The sequence below is a fragment of the Meriones unguiculatus genome, chromosome 4 (assembly GCF_030254825.1).
Source record: "Meriones unguiculatus strain TT.TT164.6M chromosome 4, Bangor_MerUng_6.1, whole genome shotgun sequence".
Lineage (NCBI taxonomy): Eukaryota > Metazoa > Chordata > Mammalia > Rodentia > Muridae > Meriones > Meriones unguiculatus.
This window is the reverse complement of record NC_083352.1, coordinates 118264571-118288224: the sequence shown is the minus strand read 5'-3', so window position 1 is coordinate 118288224 and position 23654 is coordinate 118264571. Positions and strand designations below refer to the sequence as shown.

The 23654-nt window shown below is 45.2% G+C and overlaps 1 protein-coding gene across 1 annotated transcript in view; it reads right to left on the bottom strand.

Moving 5' to 3' along the window:
* Positions 1-2537: 2537 nt before the first annotated feature.
* Chd6 (chromodomain helicase DNA binding protein 6) overlaps positions 2538-23654 on the bottom strand; it is a 171224-nt gene continuing 150107 nt past the window's right edge. The window contains exons 30-37 of the mRNA XM_060382903.1: positions 22215-22423; positions 19666-21243; positions 17216-17367; positions 16664-16870; positions 15163-15615; positions 12771-12962; positions 11753-11872; positions 2538-5759 (exon numbers count right to left, since the gene is read on the bottom strand). Of these exons, the coding sequence (XP_060238886.1) occupies positions 4869-5759; positions 11753-11872; positions 12771-12962; positions 15163-15615; positions 16664-16870; positions 17216-17367; positions 19666-21243; positions 22215-22423 (3802 nt within the window). The 3' untranslated portion in view covers positions 2538-4868. The remainder of the gene's footprint in view (positions 5760-11752; positions 11873-12770; positions 12963-15162; positions 15616-16663; positions 16871-17215; positions 17368-19665; positions 21244-22214; positions 22424-23654) is intronic.

Sequence of the window (23654 nt, the reverse complement as noted above, 5' to 3'; positions counted from 1 at the left end):
TCTCATCTGGGGAACACGTTGTGATATGCTCACAGCTCTCGAGCCTGGACACAGTGCCCCACAGGGGCACCAGTAGGTGCGGTGGTGATCATCAGTGGTACATGTAGTTCAGCTGGCTGGGGTGGGAGGCCAAAAGTGGGTGAGGAGTGTTGGTTTCTCTTTTGCAGCACCCCCCTTGCGGTTCTTCCAGCTGAGCACGTGCTCAAGCCCTGCCATTCTTCTACCTTCGAGAGGGGAAGCCACTTCTCACATGCCTCCTTGGCAGTAGGCTGGTGAGATCAAGAACAGAGATATCAAGATTTCTCCAGATTATAACCCAGCCCAGAGGCTTGTTAATACCAGCATAACAGAGCTAGGAAATACTTGCCAAAGTTAACTGCTTCCCACTGGCCCCTGGGCTGCTACTGATGGCAAAGAGCAGCACGAACCAGCATGGTCCTTGCCCTCAGCCATCTGTATTTAATGCTGCTTTATGAAGTTTCAAAGCAGAGTTTCAAAGCCTGTGCCCCCCAACTCCCCAGTCAATTTATGGTTCTGGAACCAATCTGGATCCTCAAAGCCCAGCTCTGTCACTGACTAGATCACTGACTGGACAAGCTATTTACCATCTCTGGACCTTGGGTCTCTTATGGATATAAAGATAGTTCCAGAAAGTTATTGTGGGGACTGACGACAGGGCCATTAAGTACTCTGAATTAAGTCCTGGTAATGAGTACTGAACTAACTCCCAGTTCCTGGCACTACTATGGTCTCTTCACCCACCCAGAACACAGGTCACACAGGAAGCAACCTTGTGTGTGGGCCTTGCAGTTGGGCCAAAAAGCTCGTTTCCTGCAGAGCTTACCCCCGTGTACGTGTCTGGGGACATGCAGCAAGTACTTCTTTGCTCTTTATCCTTGGTTTTTCTCTTCCTAGTGGAGCTGGCAATCCCCACCCCTGCTCATTTCCATCAATCCCACTACTGATCCTTCAGGATACAAATGATCACAGATGAGGATCCATCTCAGGCAAGGGCAGGAGTGTTGCTCCTTTGTCTCCAGAAAACCAAGAGGTCTGCCAGAGATGCTACTCCTCCCTTCCTGACTTCTGCTTTTTTTCTCCAGGGCTCAACCAGCAGAGCTGCTTGGGTAATACCAACTTGCCACTGACTTTATTTCCAGTCCCGTGCTGACCACATGAAATACTGTCCTAGCAGGAGACAGTACTTAATTTATCTGTTCCCCATTTTATCCCACAGATCTCTTGTAAGGGGACCACAAGTAACATGTCCTGGGCTCTTGTTCAGCTCCTGAACTTCAGATCCAAAGAAGCTGAATTTCAGGTCTCAAGAAACTGAAAACACAAACAAAAACCAAGTCCTTAGGTCTGGGGAACCCCAATCCTGATTCAAGAAAGAAAACTCTTTTGAGGGCTACAGACTAGGCGCATGAAAGTGGCCACTTAATGAGATTAGATGGCAATCAGGCATGAAGCTCTTCAACGGGTATGGCTTTGTGCCTCCCCCTTTCCCCTGTGCCAAGTCTTTATTTAAGTTCTTCAGGGTTTTGGCCTTCAAGCTGAGAGGTCCCAGACGAGTATCACGGAAGCCAGGACTGGGGTGTTGTCTTCTGCCAGTGGGACTGTAAGCTCCGGTTTCAGCTATGCTTCCTAAGACTAAGAGCCTGGGCAGCCCATTTTCATAGGCAGTTTCCTCTTAAACGGCAACAAATACTTTGAAAAGACAAGTGAGGTCACTTATGGCAAATTGGAAAGACTAGCAAACTGCAGGTGACTAACCCTTGGTGGTGGTAGGCAAAGTGTACTCACTAACCCTTGCGTGGTGGGGAGGGGCAGAGCATACTGAGTAACCCTTGTGTGGTTGGGGACAACTTTCAGGAGTCAGTTCTCTCCTTCCACCAGGTGGCTTTTGAAGATCAAACTTAGGTAATCGTTCTTGGCCAGCAGGCTCCTTCACCCAATGAGCCATTCGCTGGCCCTCCACTAGTGATCTTAAGCTGGTGACTGTACTTTCTCACCTGAGAAATGGTAGGAGAAGACTCTTCCGCTATCAACATCTCATCCTTTCGTATGCCTATGTGTGGGCTCTCAACAGGGACTCACAGGGGAGGCTGGATTAGTGAGATGCTTCACCTTAACTGAGGCCTACTCCTTTTCCTCCAGCCTCATCAGGAGCCAAGGAGCCGTGCTTCCCCAGAGCCAGGGAAACAAAGTCCTTAAAGAGAGAGCAGGCGTTCTTGTGTCTCATGGGTCACACCACCCATGGCAGGCTGGCTGGCTTAGAGATTCCAGGTTCTAATGAATTTTTCGGTAAGAGTCTGGAGGAGGGAGGGTATGGTGCTAACTGCTTTCTAAAGCACAGTTTAATCTGCGTTCTGGTAGTAGAGTGGGTCAGGTCAGCCCCCATGAGTGATGTCCAGCAGGAATCTGGCTGTCGATTCCTGGTACACGCAACACATTCATAAACTGCCAGATATCCAAGTGTCAGTGAAATCCTTAATAAGAATCTGAATTTTGAATTTTCCCTTTTGAATCCAGGATCAAGACCACAGACAATTTATTTTGTGAGACATGGGTGAAGAATGACCAAGGAAAGTTATGGCTGTGAGTGACATGGAATTAGATGAAGAGGCTCAAGTTTGCTGAAGAGAGTTTAAATTTGGCTTTTGCTCTCGGAAACATCAAAATAATCATAAGAAGCACTTGTGCCTTACAGGGCAAATAATCCACAGTGTCAACTTCATTTTGCAAACAGTGTCACAACAGCAGTCAACATAAGCCTAAACACCCGAGAGCTAACATACAGGTTTGGTAAGATATAACAAGGGATTGCGCATGCTGGTGGTTAAGTCGGGTCCACACCGAACCCCGTGACCTACTTGGAGGTTTAAGTGGAAGCCGCAGAAAGCAGGTTTCCACGTAAAATAACACCGCGAGACAACAGGAAGAGCAGACTCTGCTGGGCGTCTATAATGCTCATTTGCAGTAAGGCTTTCAAGATACAGGAGTTTTTATAGCATTTGTATTTTAAGGATTTAGGGCAAATACATTTTTTTTTTCTACTTGATAAAAAGAAAATTAGTACTTAAAAGGTTCAAAAATATATTGATTGAGTGTTTCTTTTACATAAATAAATTATATTGATTTTTCTTTTTTTTTTTAGGATTTAACAGCTGAAAAACCCTTTCTGCTTCCACTGGAGGCAAAACTGAACAGAATGTTAGTTCAATAGCAAGCAGCATTTCTAAGAAATCTGTTGTCAGCATCACAGGCCTTCTACACTACAAAGACGTCATTAAATAGCATTTATTCAGTTCTTGGAGTCTTCCTTCTTATAGGATCAGGTATAGAATTTCTAGTTTATAGCTATGATTCATAAAACTGGGACTCTCCTTTTTGAAAATACACCTGATTGGTTTTTTCGGTCACAATTTAACAGACTTCTTTGAGATGCTCATTTTAACATTTACATAATTTATAACCCCAAATGTATAAAAGACAATGACAAAATCATCATAAATAAATAATGCAAACTGAAATAGCATGCCGAACTTTCGGACCTTCGGATAAATTAGCAAAACTGTAACAGAAACAGTAAAAATACAGTCAACTGTGACAACGAAGTGAATCTGGTACTCGGGACAGCTGCCATCTGCCCTGTGCCCCAGAGAACTGGGCTTGGCTGGGTCAAGTCTCAGACATGAGCTGTCCACGAAGATAGACTGTCAGGAGGAACATGATGGAAGGGGAAGGGGGAAAGCAAATGGGAAGCTCAAGTGCCATTGGGTGGGCCCGTCCCTGTTCAATTCTTCAATATGGAGAAGCTGGATCAAGAACACCGTTGACTTAACACAACCTTGCCTAACTGATAATATGGATTTTGGGCCCAGCTCTACAATACAGACAGAGTAGAGCGAGAGTGAAAAAAGGAAAACCTTCACAGCTGTAATGTTAAAGGTGGTGTGTTTTGACACGCTACACCGATGGCAGAATCTAGCGAGTGCTGAGCGATTACCTTCCTAGGCTCCAGAAAGCCTGGCTCTGGGTGAAAGAACACAAAATAAAATTCAGAGGTTTCTTAACCCAGAGTGGGAAGTGAGTGGCTAGAGTTCCTGTGGGATAAGTGCCAGCAGTACCTGTGGACCAGGGTGGCCAGTGCCCACCCAATTGCAGCTCAAAGGTGCTGAAACGTCTGATTCAGCGGGGAGATGGGCACGCGGCTTAGGTGGCCAGTAATTTTTTCTTGTTGCAGGTGGGAAAACCCATGAGGGGAAAACTGTATCACTATCAGGAAGGCTCCTGTTTCAAAGAAGCCATCAGTATGTGCACTTTCACCATGAGTTTATATGCTTTAGACTACACTACTCAGTAACCATGATAAAACCGGGGCACATGACCTAGAAAAGACGCACCAGCACTTCCTACTCTGTGCCCTTTGGTTTCCTTGATACACTCTTCCTATGTGACCTCTCACAAAGCAAAGACCTTGCTCTCACTTTTGTCCCTGCTCTTTGGCCCCAGGGTTAAACCCTACACAGTTTTCTTCTGCCATTTTCTTCCTCAGGTCAGTGGGACTTGAAAGATAAGGGGGAAGAGTATGTCGCCAAGTACTGTATCAACTATGATTGCTGGAATGAACTGGATAAAAGAAAGAATTCTGTGCCTCCTAGACTAGGTAGATGACACTTATCTAATGAAGTGGCAAGACCCTGCAACTACTGACATGTTACCATAGTTCTCAGACAGGAAATTAGGTAGGTAAATATTACTGATGAAAACACAGGTTCTTATGAAGGTGAAGTGAGGGAAGTAACAAACCTTTATGGGATAAGAAACTTACAAGTCACAATAATTTCTTAAATGAAAAAGTTCTAATTGGTATCATCGTTGGAGTCTTTGAGGGCCCCTTCCCCGGCCTGCGCCACAAGTTCTCTCTCTGGGGACAAAGTGGTGCTGGACTCTGTGCAGTTCTGATCACTGCCTGGCTCCTTCTCACACCTGGAAGCAGGCTCTGGGTTGGAGTTGTCCCCCTTGGTTTTCTTCTTTTTCCTCTTCTGGCTCTCAAGACCGACCGTTTCTGAGTGTCTGCCCTGCTGCATGGCTGGCAGAGCCATGCCCATGCCAGGGGAAAGAAACATTGATGGGTAGATGAGTCCAGGAGACACCCCCGGGATGAGAAATGGGTTGAAAGCCACAGGACTACTAGTAGTTATTGTGGGGTCAGACTGATCAGAAAACGGACTAGGGCCAGGCTTATCTTCGACCAGAGTGTCTGCTTTTACATCATGGCCACTCAGCTTGTCCTCTGCAGTTTTTTCAGTGGCTGAGGTACCACTTTTTGTTGTGCTTGAGAGAGACGCTGATGCAGTGGTAGTGCAGGTGGTTGCCATGGGTGTGTTGAGGAGGCCGCCAACACCGAACATCTGCGGCACTGCGGCCATGCCTGGCAGCATCATGGGTAGCATGCTCAGGGTGCTCTTGACCTCTTCACCGGTAGGCATGGCGGCAAAGCCAGCTGGGAAGCCCACCAGCCCAGTGAGAGGAATGCCTGGAATATTTCTCACATTCTGCAATCCTACCAGGTCCATCCCTGCAATCAGCCCGTTCATGAACAGTGGTCCCATTCCAGAGGGAGAGTCTGCCACAATGGCTGGAGCTTTTAGGAGTTCATTCCGAGGCCGCCTCCCCCTCCTGCGGGGGCCTGCATCTCGAAGCACAGGCTCAGCTAGGGTGTGATTGAATTTGCTTTCTGGGAGAAACCCCTGAAAAAGGACAAAGAAACATGGGATGCAGAGTTACCAGATGGCAGGTGGTGGCTGCAGCTGTGTACTGGCATAGCCTAGCCCCAGTTCCACACAGGGCTCTAGTGGAAAAAAGTATCTCCTGTCCAAAGGTCCAGAGGGGTTTGTCTCTTAGAGGCTGAGAGCTTTTAGTGGCAAGAAGCCACCAGATGGCTCTTCCCATCAAACAGTGCTCCAACACTGGCTGACAAGAGCAGTTTCTATTGTATGAGAAACTGGCAGAGCTGGGAACGAGAGACCAGCACCGATGATGCCTCAGGTCTTGGCTCTTAAGGCTACACGGGAACATGGCAGTCACCTTTCTCACAACAAGAAGAGTGTACTGAAGCAGCAGAGCAGAGTATTCTGGGTGGGGTTTTGGAGGCAAATATATTCGAATTTAAAGGCTGACTGGGCAACACTACAACTGATACTGAGACTCAGGGTAGGTCAGCTTTGGTAAAAAAAAAAAAAAAAAGAAAAAAAAAAGGACAGTGACACTTAAAGTCACAGAAAGTGAAGTGTTTAACATCCTGCCCAGCCATAGGAAGAAGCGCTTGCTAGGGACATGGTATGTTAATGATGTGTGTGTCCCCAAATTTTCTGAATCCCTGGAAGTTCTGACTGGAGATGAAAAGGGATGTATACACACAGGCTGTAGAAATGAAGGACCTTGAGCACTGCTGGGCACTGCCACTCAAATAAATAAGGCTCTGGTTCCCCTTAAGGAAGACCCTATATTTTCCTTCTTTTTGGAGTTCTCCCCTCCACAAATTTGTTTGTTTTTGAGATAGGGTCTGTCCATACAACCCTGGCTGTCTTGGAACTTGCTATGTAGATCAGGCTGGCCTTAAACTCACAGAGATCTGCCTACTTCTGCCTCCTGAGTGCTGGGATTAAGGACTCTCCAATTTTTTAATTAGCAAAGAGCTCCAGAGTCAGCATTTTAGCTCCTAAGACTCATAATGTCTTCTAGCACTGAGCACACGGACCATTCCCACCATGCCTTATCAGGACCACAGCACAAACCACAGATGAGCACAAGGCCTTGATGGTGGAGACAAGGAGGGTACACAGTGGCAAGGGAGGTGGAGGCTGTAGCAAAAACCTGCTCCTTGGGGCCCATGGTCTGGTTGTAGAGAGGAAATTACAGAAGCTATTGAAATTATAATAGCTTAACCTCTGAATTCGTTTTGCAGGTGATATGAATCCCTATAGAAAGAGTGACTGCTCTCTCCATTTGCTGCTTGCAATCTCTGGGCCATAGATAGACCTTTCTCTGTTGTCCTAAACTCTTCTCTGCTGTTAATTTGTCAAGTAATACAGATCCTCAGTATTAAAATACCTGTGTGTTGTCGAGCAGTCTCAGCCTTTTCTCATACAGAAGGGTGATACAAGGAAAGCCCCTTCATGTAGGTAGCTGCTCTTTTCCACACACAAAGGAGAGGCACCACTGCCCTGTATCTCCTTCCTACAGTCCTGTCACAAAGCTGGCATTCTTTTTACAACCTTCCCTCAACTCTTGCAAGGGTGAAACCAGAATGTTCAAAGTGCCAGTGATGGGTTTTGTGCCACTGGACACATCAAGGCAGTGTGGTGGAACAGCTTGCACATGTGAAGATGAGCCCAGCATCTCTCTGAGCTGATCTGGTGCTTCTTCCTGAGAGTCTGGAATGAGGGCAAAGCAAGGATCTAGAGGAAGAAGCTGGACTCCACAGCCAGTCTGAGAATCAGAGGCAGTGTTCTGGCCACACTTCTCAATGGAGCAGAAAATGGTAAAAGTGGAGGTGCAAACCTTACTAGCAGATAACAAAGAGCCAGAGGAATCCTATTGTCAGGACCTGGAGCTGTGGCACATGAAGAGGAAGCCATGGAAGCAAGGGTATCTGGGCCTGAAGACTGGGCTTTGGAACAGGTAAGGGATCTTCTTATTAGTCTCCTGAGACTGGAACTTTACCCACAGCTCTGGCATCTCCCATCGCTCTCTCCGACCCTCTTCTCCCCAAACTATTAAAAATTAGAACCCTCACAATACTCAACAGAGCTCTGCTTGAAGGGTCGCCATGGCTATTGGTGACACTTGTTTCAGGCTCTCAGTGGGCTGTAGGAACAGGCATGGTAGGTTCCACGAGAAGCTCGTAGGATGCATCTATCTCCCCACAGGGATTGGTCAGCCCAGAGGAAGGTGCTCAGGAATAGGGGGTGACAGAAAGAGCAGCAGAAATGTATAGCAGCCTCTAACCCAACTCATCTCACCACCTCATCTCACCTTATTCAAACACCACATCAGTATGGCAGTGTCATATCACAGAGAACTAACAATTCACAGACATGTGACTCAGATGTTTCTGAATACCCAGAAGGCTATTTTTGAAGTGCTATGCTTATCCCTTCACTTTCCTAAAGAATATTCCAGATTAAAAAAAACAGTTATCATTGACAAAAAGCTTTATGATGGCAGCTCTGAAAGAACTTCTTAAAAAAGCCTTAGTTTAGTATTGACCTGGAAGGAGCCACTTCAACAGTTACATAAGGAGTCCTTCCCTTTCTAAACTGAGAAGCAAGGACCCTGCAGGCAGAGCTGGTAGGGACTAAGTGGAAGAGCACCCAGGCTCTTTTCATACTAAACTGTGCCACGCACCTCTGTTCCCAACAAGACCACCCACTGGCAATATGCCAGGATGGTTTGTCCTGGAGTGCTGGGCAAGGGCTCACTCTGGTTTTGGGTATTCACTAGAAATAAACTCCTGACTGCTTATTTCTAAAGAGACAACAAGACCTGAAGAAGGGGATCTAACTAAAAGGATGATTTTCTACTAGTCTGTCTTAAGTTCACTGATGTAAACCACCTTGCTCTGGACTTCTGTCTACACCATGCCATCCTGGCCCTTTACTTGGCCATAGCCTCACTTGCTAAGCACGGCTGCATCTCACAGCTTATCTGAGGCCCCTTCTCTGCAGACCACCTACAGCAGAGAGCCAAGGGGAAGTGCTGGGGCGGTCTTTTCCCTCTACACCACACACGTTCTAATTCCTCCATCACTGTTCACTGTGAAGGGCACATTCCACCTCCAAAGTCTTTCTGTTCAGAAGAAAACAGGCTTGGCATTTGATAAGAACACCACATCCCATTTTCTAACCACCTGATCTAAGTAAGACCGTTACCACAATTTAAACAGAGTTTCTTGTCAGGGCATCAAGGGCTAACTAACTCATTTATGATCTGGCCTCTCTGCTCCTGCCCACTAGGTGCAGAGGCCTCCTCAGCCTCCAGGACATCTAAAAGCATCCTCTCCCTGCCGTTGCTGGGTTGCAAATACAGTAAGAGCCCAGGGTCCTCTGAGGAATGAGAGCTTGATGGGGGAGGTGGATGCTGTTCTTTTCTCTTCAGGTCTAGAGAGCAGAAGATCCCATGTGAAGAGAATGATTTATGTGCAATGCACAAATCACTGCCAGAGGAAGTCAGCCCTCACCACTTCCTGTGGAAGAGAGCTACTTCAGCCACCCAGATGCTGCCCACCACAGACAGGTGGCCCTCCCATCAGCACTGCGACCACACACAGCAGCCAAATCGGGCTTTGGCAGCTCTCCACCCTGGTAATTATACCCTGGGGAGCAAACCTGTTTCCTCTTCCAGGGAAGGCCTGGAGAGAGTGCCTGTGTTCAAGGAACAGTGCAGGCAAAGCTGCTTTCCAGATGACTGCATGGCATTTTGATGTGATAACAGCTTCATCAATATATGATGGCATTTGTTCCAACCCTCAAACTCTTGGGTAGAAGCAACAGAAAAATGACCAAATCAGTCTCATTACTGTTACAAAGGCTTATCCAACAAATATTGGGTGAAAAGAGATCTAGTAGCTGAATGTTGAGAAATCCCCAAAGCAAAGCGAAACCAAACCAAACAATGCCAAGTATATGGACATTTTTTGGAATCGCTAGTAAAATCTGAGTGTAAGTGATGGCACATCCTATCAACGCTCACATGTGTGACAGGGGTGACAGCTAGATAGTGATAGCATACCTACAGCAAACAAAAGAAGGCATTCTCTGTACACTAAATACGTGTGTACAGACACAGCTTACGAGCAAAGCTGAGTCTCACTGCCCTTAGTGTCATACGCCGGACAAACCTCAGCACATACAGCCAGACTCTGAGCTCAAACCAAGTTCCTTATGGTTCTTAAGCTATTTTGAGAAGGGAGTTTCTGCCTTAGACTCTGTATGTTAAAATCCTATCTCCAAAGCTGGGGGAGGTGACGGTTTTACACGCGATGAATCATAGGGGCCAAGTCCTTATGAATGGGATTATGAATGGGATCATAAAGAGATCCCAGGGAGCTTACTTGTCACATCCCATGTGAGGATGCAGCAAGGTGGTTGTGAGTATTGGACCCTCACTATATACTTAACCTTCATTAGCCTTGAGAACTATGAGAAATAAGTTTCTGTTGTTTATAAGCTTTTTGGTACACCCGCTTACATGGTCTAAGACTTCCTTTGGGAGAGAAGAGTCAGTAAGTCCTGGAAGAGCTGTAGAGAACCACTGCCTACCTATGTGTTGGGAAGACTGGCAGCCCTAAAAGCCAGGTAGACAAAAACTTCCTATTCTTGCATCAGTGTAGAAAAAGGGCCTCAGATGCAGGGAATGTCATTTCATAAAGGGAGGAGACGCACCTTAGAGATTGCCTTGCAAGACTGGAAATGGGCTTGCTGGCAAGAGGTCAGTGTTTGTGAAGGAGTAATGAGCACTGATTTCCAGGGAATACAAGGGAAACTGCTGGGCTTGTAGAAAGAAGCAAGGTGGCCAATGGCATGTCTGTAAGCCAACAGCTCAGGGATCAGGTCAAGGCAGTAACTGGAGGTCTCTTCCTGACCTTTCTCAAGACACTACGTGCTGAGGCACAGGAAAAAGACTGGGCGTGCAAAGGTAGAATAGAAACAGAAGCAGGGCCACATGGTAACACATGGTCTAAGAACAGCCATTCTGAGAGCAAGGAAAGGAACAGGGATAGGAAGGGAGGAAAACCTTCCAATGTGACAGATTTGAGGGACTGACCAAGCCTGCCCTGAAGCAGCTGTGGCAGCAGATAAAGATGAGTGAAGGCAGTTGTCCATGGAGCTGCTGGGTGAGTAACAAAGCCAGTGACAACTCCTTTTCTCCAGAGGAATGACTAGGGTGTTTGCAGTAGAAATAAGAAATCACACTGGCAATCCTACCAAAGAAGCTGATGCAGGGAATGCTATAGTTGGCTAAAGAGGTGGATAGTGTCCTTGCACTTATGGAAGAGCCGAGGAAGAGCAAATGTCTTTACAGGAATTTCTAGAAGCTCCTCTCTGTGATGCACTACAGATAAAATACCCAAGATATGCAGTGCACTCACTGGCCAATATTTCTCAAGTGAAATATCACTGTCGCCCCCTAGAGGTTAGGACTCTCCTAGTCCAAACTTGTATCCATCTGTAAACTATAATTAACTTGGATTCGTTAGACTCTGCAAGTATTCTGCGGATGTCTTTGAAGCTGGTTCCAGTCTTATGATTCTATAATAGGAAAAGGGCAGTGCTTAGAGTCAGCTGGTTTTCATTGCCAGTCCAGAAGCACTAGGAAGAAACGTTGTTACTTAAATGGTCATTAAAAACTTAGGTAAGACATGAGCTTCCATGATGGCATCTATTAAACTGGAAACAGCAGACTGCTGTCCAGAGCTAAGGTTTTCATCCCTTGTAACTGTACAGATAGGTTTAACAAAGTGTTTAGGAGGTGAAGATGGAAAACATAAGCTCAGGAGACACGCAGCCGCTTGACAGGTCTGTGGCACTTACTGCGGTTTAAGCTTTCTGCGCTGGCCTCTTGTCCTCTGGGGAAACGCCATCCAGCTACCCACTGCTCAGCAGGGCTTTCTCTCAAGTGTGCAAGGCATGGCATAATCAAGATGATCCCCTTGCTCCCACACCCAAGGCCCTCTTCCTACCCTCAGCCCCGGCTCCTTGGGGACGGCAGGAACCCTCTCTTCTCCACTTAGAGAGCTGATGTCTAATTTTCCAGGGTCTTTGCAGCGTGGTCTCCTCTGCTTGGGTTTGTCTGAAAAACTCTAGGAGGTTAGTGGAGAAAAATGTTACAAAACATTCTGCCACAGTCTGATATGGGTGGAGCAAGTTTTTTTTTTCTTTTCTCCCCAGTGGCGCTTTCCACAGCCCTCTACTACCAACCCTCACTTAACCTCTCTCGAGGAAGTCAGGACTCCAACAGCCGCTGGAAAACAAGCTGTGTGGGCCCATGCCCTTCACTGGGGCCTGGAGCGGACTTCCCAGCTTCCCAGGGCACTGTGGAAGCACTCCCGCCCTTCGAAGTCTCTTCACTGTGACCGACTAGCTGGTTCTGCAGCTCTCATGGGAGTGTACCCGCGATCTGTGCTCCTGTGTGCTCTCTGTCTATGTATCTCGTGACTCAGCTGGTGGTGGGCACATGAGCAAGAAGAAAGGAAGAACCAAGACTGAACACCAGTGTGCAGGAGCCCTGCTACGGTTCCTAACTGGGAGGACACAGCAAAGGCATCAAGGTGACTTGAACGGAAAGCCCACCAGAGCAACTGCAAGAACAGAGCCGCAGAAGTACCAGTACACTAAACTGGGAAAAAGTTTCAAGGGGTAGAATTTATACAACCTAAGGATTTCTCTGTGAACTTACAATGCTGTGTGGTCATTTCTAGGGAGATATTAGAGAGTTGAGTAAACTTAAGTCAAGTCTGTCCTTACAACTTTCGCATGTCTACTTGGTGGTATGCTCTTGCAATTTCTGTTATCATAGGATTTAGCCAGAATTTAAACTTTAAAAACTAAAACAAACAACAAAAACAAAACAAAACAATCCTTAAAATGATATTCTCAGTTAACACATATTTCTTCCAAAAAGCTTCCACCCTCGGCAAAAACTGATCCAAGTTAGCAGTGAGCTAACAGTGGTCTGGGGTAGCAACAGCCAATACTTACTGCCCCAAAGCTAGGAACGTCCAAGGAGTAGTCAGCCTGCTGCCGTAGCCAGTCAAGGAGGCTCTTGCTGGGAACAGCTTTCTCAGCCTGGTTACTGGATGCTGCTGTTGGCTCAGGAGCTGAGGGAGCAGCTCCTGGTCCTTCAGGGTGTGTGGTGCTCAGGGCAGCCTGTCCTGCATCTTCATGGACTTCCTGAATTATGGGGGAAAAAAAAATGAGTATGTGTAGATAATCATGGCGGGATGCAACGAGCTCCTGAACACCCATCTCTACATGGCTCTACTATAGAGCATGTACGTGTTCTTCGACTGCTCCAGCTGCTCCCACCCCATCATCGCTACTGGATGCTTGAATTTCAGCCCACTGAGCCACCGTCTCCTCGCTGCTCTTACACATGCTACGTGTTTGCCACTGGAATGCTCTCTACCCTGCCTACTCAGCAGGCTTGACTGCCATCCTCACGCTCCACTCCTTTGTCACCATCACTCATTATCCTACGCACTGCCTCCTCTGTCCAGCAGTTTGTTCAGATTTCTCACATCCCAGAAATTTCCATGCTGGGGCTTGCTCACCTGTTCCTCCTCTGTGGTTTGACTGTGTCTATTCAGCTCTGAATCACCAGCACCCACGACAGGTCTGATAAACCCTACAATAGTGCTGATAATGCTTATATCAACAAATTTAGAAATTATCCAGAGATTTTTTTTTTTCCCTAGCAGACATTCCTTTGGAATAAATCACTGCTTTCTATTTCTAGAAAATAAGCACATGCCTTTAACACTGGGGAGACAGCACACTCTCTCAGCATGTAGGTGGCAGGGGAGGTGGCTCAAAGATGGCTCAGTGATTAAGAGCACTGGCTATTCTTCTCGAACCTACATGCCAGCCCTTAACTGTCTGTAACTCCAATTCCAAGGGATGTGATGCCCTCTTCTGGACTCTGGAGGCCAGACATTCACGGTGCATATATAACATTTAGGCAAAGCACTCATATACATTAAAAAAAAAATCTAAACTCCCTTACCAAAACTCAAGACTTAAAACCAAACCTTGGGTGGTGGCACATGCTTGTAATGCTACAGCTGGGAAGGTGGACACGGGGAGACCTCTGGGCTCACTGCCCAGCCAACCTGGCCTAATTGGCAAGTTTCCAGGCCAGCGAGAGCTCCATCTCAAAAAACCAAAAAGGTGAATGCTACCTGAAGAATGTTATCACACACACCATACATACACACCTCAGGCCAATGACGTCACAACTGGTAGATCTGAGGGTCCCACTGATCCTAGTGACTGAGGTAGGAGGTTCAAGTGAGCCCACAAATCTGAGACTAGCCTGAGCAATACTGAGATACCACCCCCCTGGCCACCCTTTAAAAGAAAAAGAGAGGGGGGTAAAGATGTAAATAAAATGTCAGACTATCAAAATGAAAAACACAAAACTAAACAAACTAGTGTGTAGAACTAGACAGGGGAAAAAAGATGCATCTTCCACTTCTCAAATGATATACAAAACCCGAAAGGAAGACACAGCCCAAATAACAGCTCACCACTGATGTTCTCAGTGTCTGGAGAACAAGGCCCTTGGTCTGATTTCCTGCTGTCACTCAGCAGCTGAACAACTGATGGCCATTTTTAAAAGCTTTTAAACTTCAGGTAATCATACTGTATAGAGTTGTTGTGAGTCTCCAATTATTAACAACTCTGAACACAGTACTTGGTATACAGCAGGCACTCAGTAAATACTGTTATTACTCATTAAAAAAAAACTATGAAATGTGGTTATCAATTTTTAGGACTCAAGATTTTTAAAAAATGCCAAAACTCAACACATATCAGGCACTAAACACAGTCTCCAGAGATTTCCTCTCAACCTCTCCCATGGTCTTCTTTGAGTCTAGAATGCACAGTTTCTGTGTGATCTGCAGGACTCCTCACAGCAGCTGTCTACATATGCTCTACAGAGGACCAGAATATAGTTTGGTGGTGTGCCCCATATCAGTGCCAAACACCAAAGTGAGGATCAACCTTCCACCTCCCACTCTCAAATCTACCCCTAAAGAGCTTCATTATACCTCAGGAATGTTGCCTGTCACCTGACCTTGCTCATTCAACTATCACTGGCTCTTTTTTGAAACACTGGAGGATTTGGGTTGCTTCTATTTGAAATAAGACACTTTGGTTCATTTTTCCAGGCTGCATGCATATTAAGGGCCACCAATGGGTTAGTATTATCTATTCTAGAAAAGATGGAGGACATTTCATAATGACAGAAAAACAAGAAGGACAACTTAAATAGGTGTAAAAGATCCATAAATAAAATATTTGATCTCTGAGAAATAAACTTGTTTCTCTGTGTAGAATGGTTTTTACCTAGCGACCCTCATATACTCACCAAAATACCAGCCTGAAGTGTTTGATCCTTCAAAAAGATGAGGTCCATCCCTCCTTCCATATGTTTTCGCCTCCCTCTTCTTCTTCTCATGGCGGCATCATCTCTCCTGAGGCTTCCATTGACAATCTGTCCAGTTACTGGGTGGATTAGGCCAGCTTGCAGAATTCCAGACAAGTCCATACCAAGGGCTCCTTGAAGTGAACCAATAGCCCCAATCTTAGGGGTACTGGCGCTCACTGGGAAAGGGGATGTGGCTCCTGGGGACCCCTCTGATGAGCAGGAGAGGTCTATAGCTGACTCCCCATGCCAGCCATTGAGGACAATGGGGGAACGCCCCTGGGTGGCAGAGTATTGTTCCAGGTTCCGAGCTTTGGCATCCCTTTCCACTTCAAACTCATAGGGACGTCTGTGTTTTTGTTCCTCTTTTGTGAATACTGGGGCTAAGAAGCTCTCCTGTGAACACACATGGCAAAAAATTTGAATGCAACTTATGTGGCCGAACATCAGTTTCTTCTCTCGGCCCTAATTTCCTCAGGCCTTGTATTATTTCCAGTTATTTTCTGTGACCTCAAGGCTTCCCAGATACTAGTGTTAAACTAACAGGTGGCTTATTAGATCTGGAGTCTATTTTGGTAGATCTATACTTTTAACAGGCTTCCAGACTATACCTGTAGTTGTAAGCTTGAGCCCAGAAATTCTCAGCCTCAGCTGCACATCAGAATCATTTAGGAAGTTGAAACAAAAGCAACTCAATATCCAAGCCACACCAGACCAAGTTAGTCAGAGTCAGCAGTTTTTCAAGGTCTGTGGCTGAGGTTAAGGTGCAGTCAAATCAGATTCAGTGTGCTAAAAACTTTTAAATCACTCACCTCCTTCGGTATAAACCCCCGTCTGCCTTGATCTCATAACTAGTATCTTCTACCACCCTCTTCCTGTAAAGACTTAGAGACACCCATCCTCTGCTCATCATGGCTGCCAAGTTTATTCCTTTTTCTTCTTTCTCTAACCTGTAGTCTAGAACACTTTCTCTGCAGCATCCTTACTTGGCATGATGCACGCTCTTTCTCCTTTGCTTCCCCTGACAACATGCAGGCTCTAGTTTAGGTATAAAACCCTGCTTTTACTTCATACTTCTTTTTACTGAAACTTCTTTTTAAACAACTCCCCACCCCCACAGGGTTTCTTTTTGTATAGCCTGGCTGTCCTGGATGCCATTCTGTAGACCAGGCTGGCCTCAAACTCATATAGATCCACCTGCCGCTGTGTCCTGAGTGCTGGAATTAATGGTATGTGCACACCCCAACCCCTGGCTTGTATCAAAACTTTTAATAGTTCTCCACAGTCTACAGAAGAAGATCCAGAGTCCTAATTAACACTAAGTACCTGATTAAAAAAACCCAAACCAAACAGGAACCCCTAAATACTTCTTGAATAAATGACTCAATGAGAAAGTGGGATGTGGCTACTGTTCTTTGGTAGCCCACACCAGGCATAACCTTACCTTCTGGATCTGGGCTGCCAATGCCGCACCATTGCTGAAGCCGTGTTCTGCTGCTTCTGGCTCTGAGAGGCTGTTTCGAGAACCTGCACTGCTGGTTAACACTGGCGTGGGCAGTGCACTTGAGGGCTCATACTGTTGGCTGCAGGGCCACTTCCCCTTTAACACCACATGGCAAATATTATCTAGGCGGTTAATTATCACACGATCCTGGGGAAAAGAAGAGCAGCTCTGAGGAATAAGTTTCAAGTTCCCCACGTCTGCAAAGTCCCTGAGTAGGGGCTTTTCACAAGGAGCTGACCAGAAAGGATACACTCAGGACACAATGTATAAATGTCACAGTCTGGACAATAAGGGACAAATCTGCAGTGTTATGACCAACCAAGGACAACTTGACATTTTCTGCTTATGGTTTAATTAGTCTGATAAATTTTTTTCTTTTTCTTTTTCTGAGTGTATCACCTTCAATGTTCAAAGCACAAAGCTGGCAGAAGTATTTTATAAGGTCTAATGCAAAGGAACAGCCTGAGTGGAGGATGAAAACTCTGGAGATACCTTTGGCCATTCTGAGAAGGAATAGAGGGTTTTCTCCTGCAGCAGCTGAGCAATGGTGGGGGCCCGTACTTCCTGTGCCTCTTCCCCAAGTTCTCCTGCAATGCCTGATGCCGAACTCTTACTCTCGTCCTCACAGTACTTCCCTGGGTAGTCTGCAAAGATAGGTTAAAAAACAAACAAAAAACTAGATATTTGGAAAATGCTAGTGACTTGAGGGGTCTGGACATTTTAATCTGTCTATCTCATCTGTCTTTAATTAGTCCACTCAGTGCTAATTTTAAATCAATTATAAATTGCATGTCTTCTATTTTTAGGAGAACTAAGTTAGTTAAACCACAGAGGCAAATCCTGCTTAGGGCCACTGAGGCATGTTGTCATCTAAGACTACCTAAACATTCCTTGCTAGCTTAGCGGACAAGATGATCCTAAACACTGATATTTTGACAGCTGAAAGGAGGTATGAAATGTGATAAACCAAGAGGATGATGCTAAAAAAAGGATGAAGTCACAAACCTCCCAACACGAGTCATGAGCTTTGCTGATGGCTTAAGTAAAGGCCAAATATTTGAGACAAGGTCTCACTCTGTAGCCTGGCTGGCCTGCAACTCACTGTTGCCAGCAGTGAGAGGCGCTGCTCTGAAGCAAGGGGAGAATCCTGAAGGAGCACTAGTGAGCTATTGCTGTCAGGACTTCAGGGCTTCTAGTTTACTGAGTGGGCTAACTCCTCTGCACTACCTCTTTTACACCTCTGTAGGCAGTGCCCTTCAGGGTTTATATTGGTGCCAGCGCTTATCTTAATCACAAAGCTACCAGCCTTACTGGCCCCCTGCTTGCTGCCACAGGAAGGCAGAACTTTCCCTCTCCTCTAGCTTTTATTTACCTGTGCTCATTTGTCTGAGTTTTCAATATGTCATCTTTTTGGTGATTTATTTATCTACCACAACAGGGTCCAAAAAGAGATATGAGTCTTATAATTTGATACATAGCATTTTTGCTGGCTCAGGTACAAAGGAACAGGGTCACAGACAGGTTCTCTTGGCCTGGCTTGGCCACAGTCCATGAAGTCATTTTCAGCTCAGTTTCCAAGTCCTTACTGTAGCTACTATGTAAATTTTAACTTGCGTACATACCATTACAATAACCACAATGATAAAAACTAAAGGTGGGAGTTAAAAAAAATGGCTATATGGGTTGGGGAAATGGTTCAGTGGGCAAACAACTGCAAAGTTACCATGGAAGCAGGAGGACTTGGATTCCCCAAAACCACACAGAAGCTGGCATGGTGGCCTAACCACAGTGCTGGGAAATCTGTGGAGACAGGTTGATCCCAGAGGCTCACTGCCATTCAGGCTGAAGGTGAGCTCCAGATACAGTGAGAGACCCTCTCTCAAAAAATAACGTGAAGAGTGATCAACCTTTGGCTCCAAACACAAACGCAGAGCTGAGTGCACCCATACTTAATGTGTACATACACAAATACCAAACACAAATACACAAATAAAAATTAAAAAACAAAAAGAAGCTACACGATCCAAGATGGTCAGGCTTTTCTCTTCCCCCTCAATAGAGGTCATGCCTGTCTCACTCCTGGAGTACCACAGTCAGTATCAGATAATGGCAAAAATAATGATCTACTTTGTTCATCCTCACATGCCTTCTTGGTGTCTCCCTCATCAAGGTATGTTCCCATAAAGGATTTCAGAGTCACCCAGATTTCTTAACATTAAAAAAAAAAAATGTTTTTTTTTGAGACAGAGTCTCACTGTATAGACCTTGTTGATTTTGAACTCAAGAGATCCACCTGCCTCTGCCTCCTAAGTGCTGGGATTAAAGGTGTGCACCACCACACCAGGCATGACGTTCCTTCTAACCTGAGTCCCCACTTTTCCCTATTTAAAAAGATTAAATCTATGTTTTCAGTTGTTTAGTTGTTTACAGTTACTTTTATTTGTGTTCAGGTCTAAAAGAAACCTAACACAGATGCCCTGACAAAAAGCACAGGGTTTTGACGATGACACGAAAAACTGCTTTCTATGCTCACCTCAACAAAGGCCAACTTGACTTGTATTTTTGGAGTTCCTGAAAATTAATGGCACCTATATTAGTTGCAAGTCTCTTACGTCTCAAAGCTGTTCTACTTCAGCTAGCTCAATTCATCGAGAGCAGGAACAGAGCATTCCCTGGGTGCCAGTTTGCATCTTCTGTATACACATACACAGTCCCTGCTAGGTAACATGGACAATGCAGTAGAGGCACTGAGCCTGTCCACAATCACCCCCAGTTTTCTGGGGTGATCATGGCTGAACTACTCTGCTGAATTTTCAGGTCTTGGGTTTTACCCACACATGGTGAAGGTGGGCAGGTCCATTTTAGGAGTTAAAACTAGTGATTGTGGCTCCCCCCAGCACCTCCTTTCCCATTGTATGAATACATAGTTCTGCATACTGTACCTTGACTGTGGCAGGTTCCATCTTTTTCATAATCATCTTTATTCTCAAAATCCATGTCTTCTGGTTTGGGTTCACTTCCCTCAGCAGCATACATGGAGAATCTCTTTCCCCCCTCTGTACTCTCTCTCCATGGTTCTTTCAAAAGCTCATGCTTCAGTTTAAACGGCTCTGTTGGAGTAACAGCAGGCTCACCTTCCATTGTGGTATTATTGGCTTTGCTTCTGTATAGGTCTGGCTGATACACCTTGGGTTTCTCTATTTCAGATTCCTCACTCCCCAGGCTATGTGCCCACCTTTCAATGTGTTTGCAGTGACAATGATTGGCTGAGGGAGCAAAGGCTCTCTGTGGTCCAGGAGTCTGGCTTACCACCTCCAGGCTTCCTCTCTTGGCTTCATCCTGGTGGAAGCTCAGGTTCTTTCCCCTTGGGATGTTTGCAGTGGACTTGGTGAAATGCAAGATCTCTGGCTTTTCTGCAGTGCTTGCTACTATGGCTAAGGTTTCGTCCTCATTTTCTTCCTCTTCCTCATCACTCTGGTTCTGACTCAAAACCAACTTACTTTCTAAACTCTTATTTTCTAATAAATCAATTAATTGCTGATCTGATGAAAGGTTTCTTTTGGAGTCACAGACGCTAAGGCTGCATAGATCTACAAACCCACTTTCATGTCCTGTATCTAAGGTAGGGGAAGCTAAGCATTTGGCCTCTAGGTGGCTTATGCTTTCAGGTCTCCGTCCTGTCTCACTGCAGCAGGGTTCCCCTTCTTTTGAAATAGATACCAACAAATGTTTTCCATTTTTAATGTTCATTTTAGCTACTCCCGCTTCTAAGCTGCTCATGAGCGAGGAGGCTGAAGTGATTTCTGCCTCAATGCTAGCGGGCTGGCAGCTCTCATCTCTGGTGTCTGAGATGGTGACAGTACTTTTCCTGGGCTGTGAGTTGGTACTTGGGGCCTCATGGAAAGAGTATGGCTCTTGGTTGAGTCCTGTCTTACCATATATCATGTTCTCCAAGGATTCAGGCAGTAAGCTCTCATCATGGTCGAGAGAAATGACCTCCTGAACTTTGGAAACGAAGTTTTCGCATGTTATATCAGGTAAGCCGCCCTCAGGCAGGCAGAGGTGACTGTCCCTACTGTCTATTTTTGTTAGATTCTCTGGCTCACTTTCAAGAGACTCTGAAGTCCTACTCACTGGGGTATAAGTAAGAGACTCATACAGTTTAGAATTGCTCTGGTAAAAGCAACAGAGATTTCCAGGTGTCTGAGTGTCAGTTCTTTTGTGTTGGGCATAGTTTCTATAGGCATCGAGGAAGGACAGCTGCGGGTCATTCATGATGTAATAGTCCGTGCGGTTGAGCCCATGTTTGGCCGTGCCAATGAGCAGGTCTCGATCATGTTTCCCACACTCCCACCAGACTGGGAGGTAGAGACTGGGCCTGCAAAGCTGGAGGCGCTCGTGCAGCTGAGGACATCTGAGCACCTGCTCACGGATTTTCCTCAATAGTTCAATGCGGTACAGAGTTTTTGCTGCTCGCTCCTCAGTGATGGGTTCAACATAGATGCTGGTATCAGGAGGAGCTGGAGAGAAAGACACACAGAGCTTTACACACAAGGCTGTTATAAATCCTGATACAATCATTCTTGTCTTAAGGACAATGAAAGAGGCTCAGAAAAGCCATTCTGTTTAAGGTAGCAGAGCAGAATTCAAATCCAGATCTCATACAACTCCAAGGTCCAAGTTAGCTCCTCTACTTGAATGAATACACTTTAAAACCAAGCCACATGTGGGGAAAAGAGGCTCAATGCTTGTTTCCTAAAACGTGGCAACATGGTCCAGAACAGTTTAATCAAACATATGAGGCTGAAGGGAGGCCGGAGAGAAGCTGTGTTAAATTCAAACCAGGTGGACACATCCAAAGGGTTGTCTACTGGATCAGGAGGTATTTAAATCACAGCCACTTGTTTTATCTAAGCCAATACACAGAAAACACTTCAAGTTTCTAATGTCTCATTTAAGGATGGTATGAAGTGAAGAGTAGGCCTTGATTTATTTATTTAATGTGTATGGGTATTCTGAATGTATTTAAGTATGTGTATCACATGCATGCTCAGTGCCATCAAAGGTTTGAAGAAGGTGTCAAATCTTCAGGAACTGGAGTTACAGACATGTGAATGCTGGGAACTGAACTCAGGTCCTCTGCAAGAGCCAATAAGTGCTCTTAATCTTTGAGCCATCTCTCCCTAGATCTTGATCTAAACAAACAAACAAACAAACAACCCCACAACCAAATAACCCTATACTTTGGAAAGCATAGTTAACGCCAATCTTGTAATATTTGTGAGGTTCTGACTGAATTTCAACTTTCACAGAAGTTAAACCTTTTGGGAATCTGGAGACCTGAATTACAAGCTCTCAGAGCTCTGACAAGCTCATCTTTATCAGAATTGTTCAGATACGTTCCACTTCTGTAGCTCAGCTATAGAAATTCTGCAGCTGTAACATGTTCTCTTCCACCGCGCTGCTGACACACTGACAAGAGTTTTCTCACCGTCATCTTTCCAGGCGGGAAGACGACACACATTCCGGCACATGGCTACGAAACTATGAAAGTAGTGCTCCAGGCTCTCATCTGACTTCCTGTCCAAGCGGGAAAGGATGCGGAACTGTGACCAGTCAAAGGCTTTCTTTTCTTGATCATACACAACGCCAAAGGAAGACACTGTTCTATAGAAGTCGGCTTGCTCTCTTCTAGTCCACCTGAGATTTAATCAGAGAGGAAAAGTGAACTGTTTTTCTACCTTTAGAAGCAGGATCTTGCTATGACCCTGGGACCCAAGCTGGTCTTGAATTCAAGATCTGCCTGCTTTCTCTTCCAGAGTGCTGGGATGATGGGTCTGTGTTACTTAGCTTGGCGTATCCTTTATTGAGAAGGATAAGTATACTACAACTTATTAAGTATACACTATAGGAGCCTGTAGAGTCCAGGGAGCAGGTGAACTGGTTTGTGTACCGTACTGTCTATCTCTAAGTCAAAGTGGGTGGAGAGGTTTACATCCCACTCATAAAGAAAGAACTACTTTCAGCTCTTCAGCTCTTCCTTCTAGTACTGATCTCTCTATGTCAAAGTCAAGTATGAAGATCTTGCTATTGTTTGGTCATCAATTTCAAGAATTATCTGGTTAAACTTTCTAAAGAGATAAACACTAAAATGTATTTATGAATATATAAAAATATATAAAATTTATTTTATCAATAAAATACATTTTTAATCAAATATTATATTTCATCTCTTAACCTCTGCCTCACAACAACATTGAACAAAGACTTTTGGGTCTTTCTGTCCCATCTCATTCACCCTCTCTGGCTGAAAAGTCAAGTGCTTTGACTCCTGTTTCCCTTTAGCTGTCTCCCGAGTATTATGTGAGTGGGTGGCCTATGTCATTCATCTCTGGGACACAAAGGTCCCCAACAGGATTAAGACAGTGACGTAGAGAACAGGTAAAGTCCCTTCACCACAGCTACAACAGATGTTGGGATAAGGGATCAGTGAAGAATGAGGAAAAGGAAGAGGATCTGCAGCTGTGCCAGATGGACTTTCAAATCTCATAATGTCGGAGGGAGTACAGAGAAAAAAACTGAAGTTTCTATCTTCTAATTTGCTGGATTCTGCCTCAGAAGAAAAACAATATAAAGATCAAAAACTGCAGCTGTGGTGTGTTCATTCCTAGCCTATACTGGCTTATGATAGCCCTTTTCAGCTTAATTCTCATATGATCAAGTAGCTACAAGTAATACATGCTTTCTTTTCTGGGTTTGTATTTTATATGTATTTATTGATCTCAAAATCTTGATCAACATAAAATTATAGTAAGGCAGCTTCAACCCATATTATTCCTTTTGTTGTTACAACAATCAGAGGATTTGAAATAGTATGACATGTATCAGTAGCTTGTTTTAAAGCTACATTGCCAGAAACCAGCATCTGACT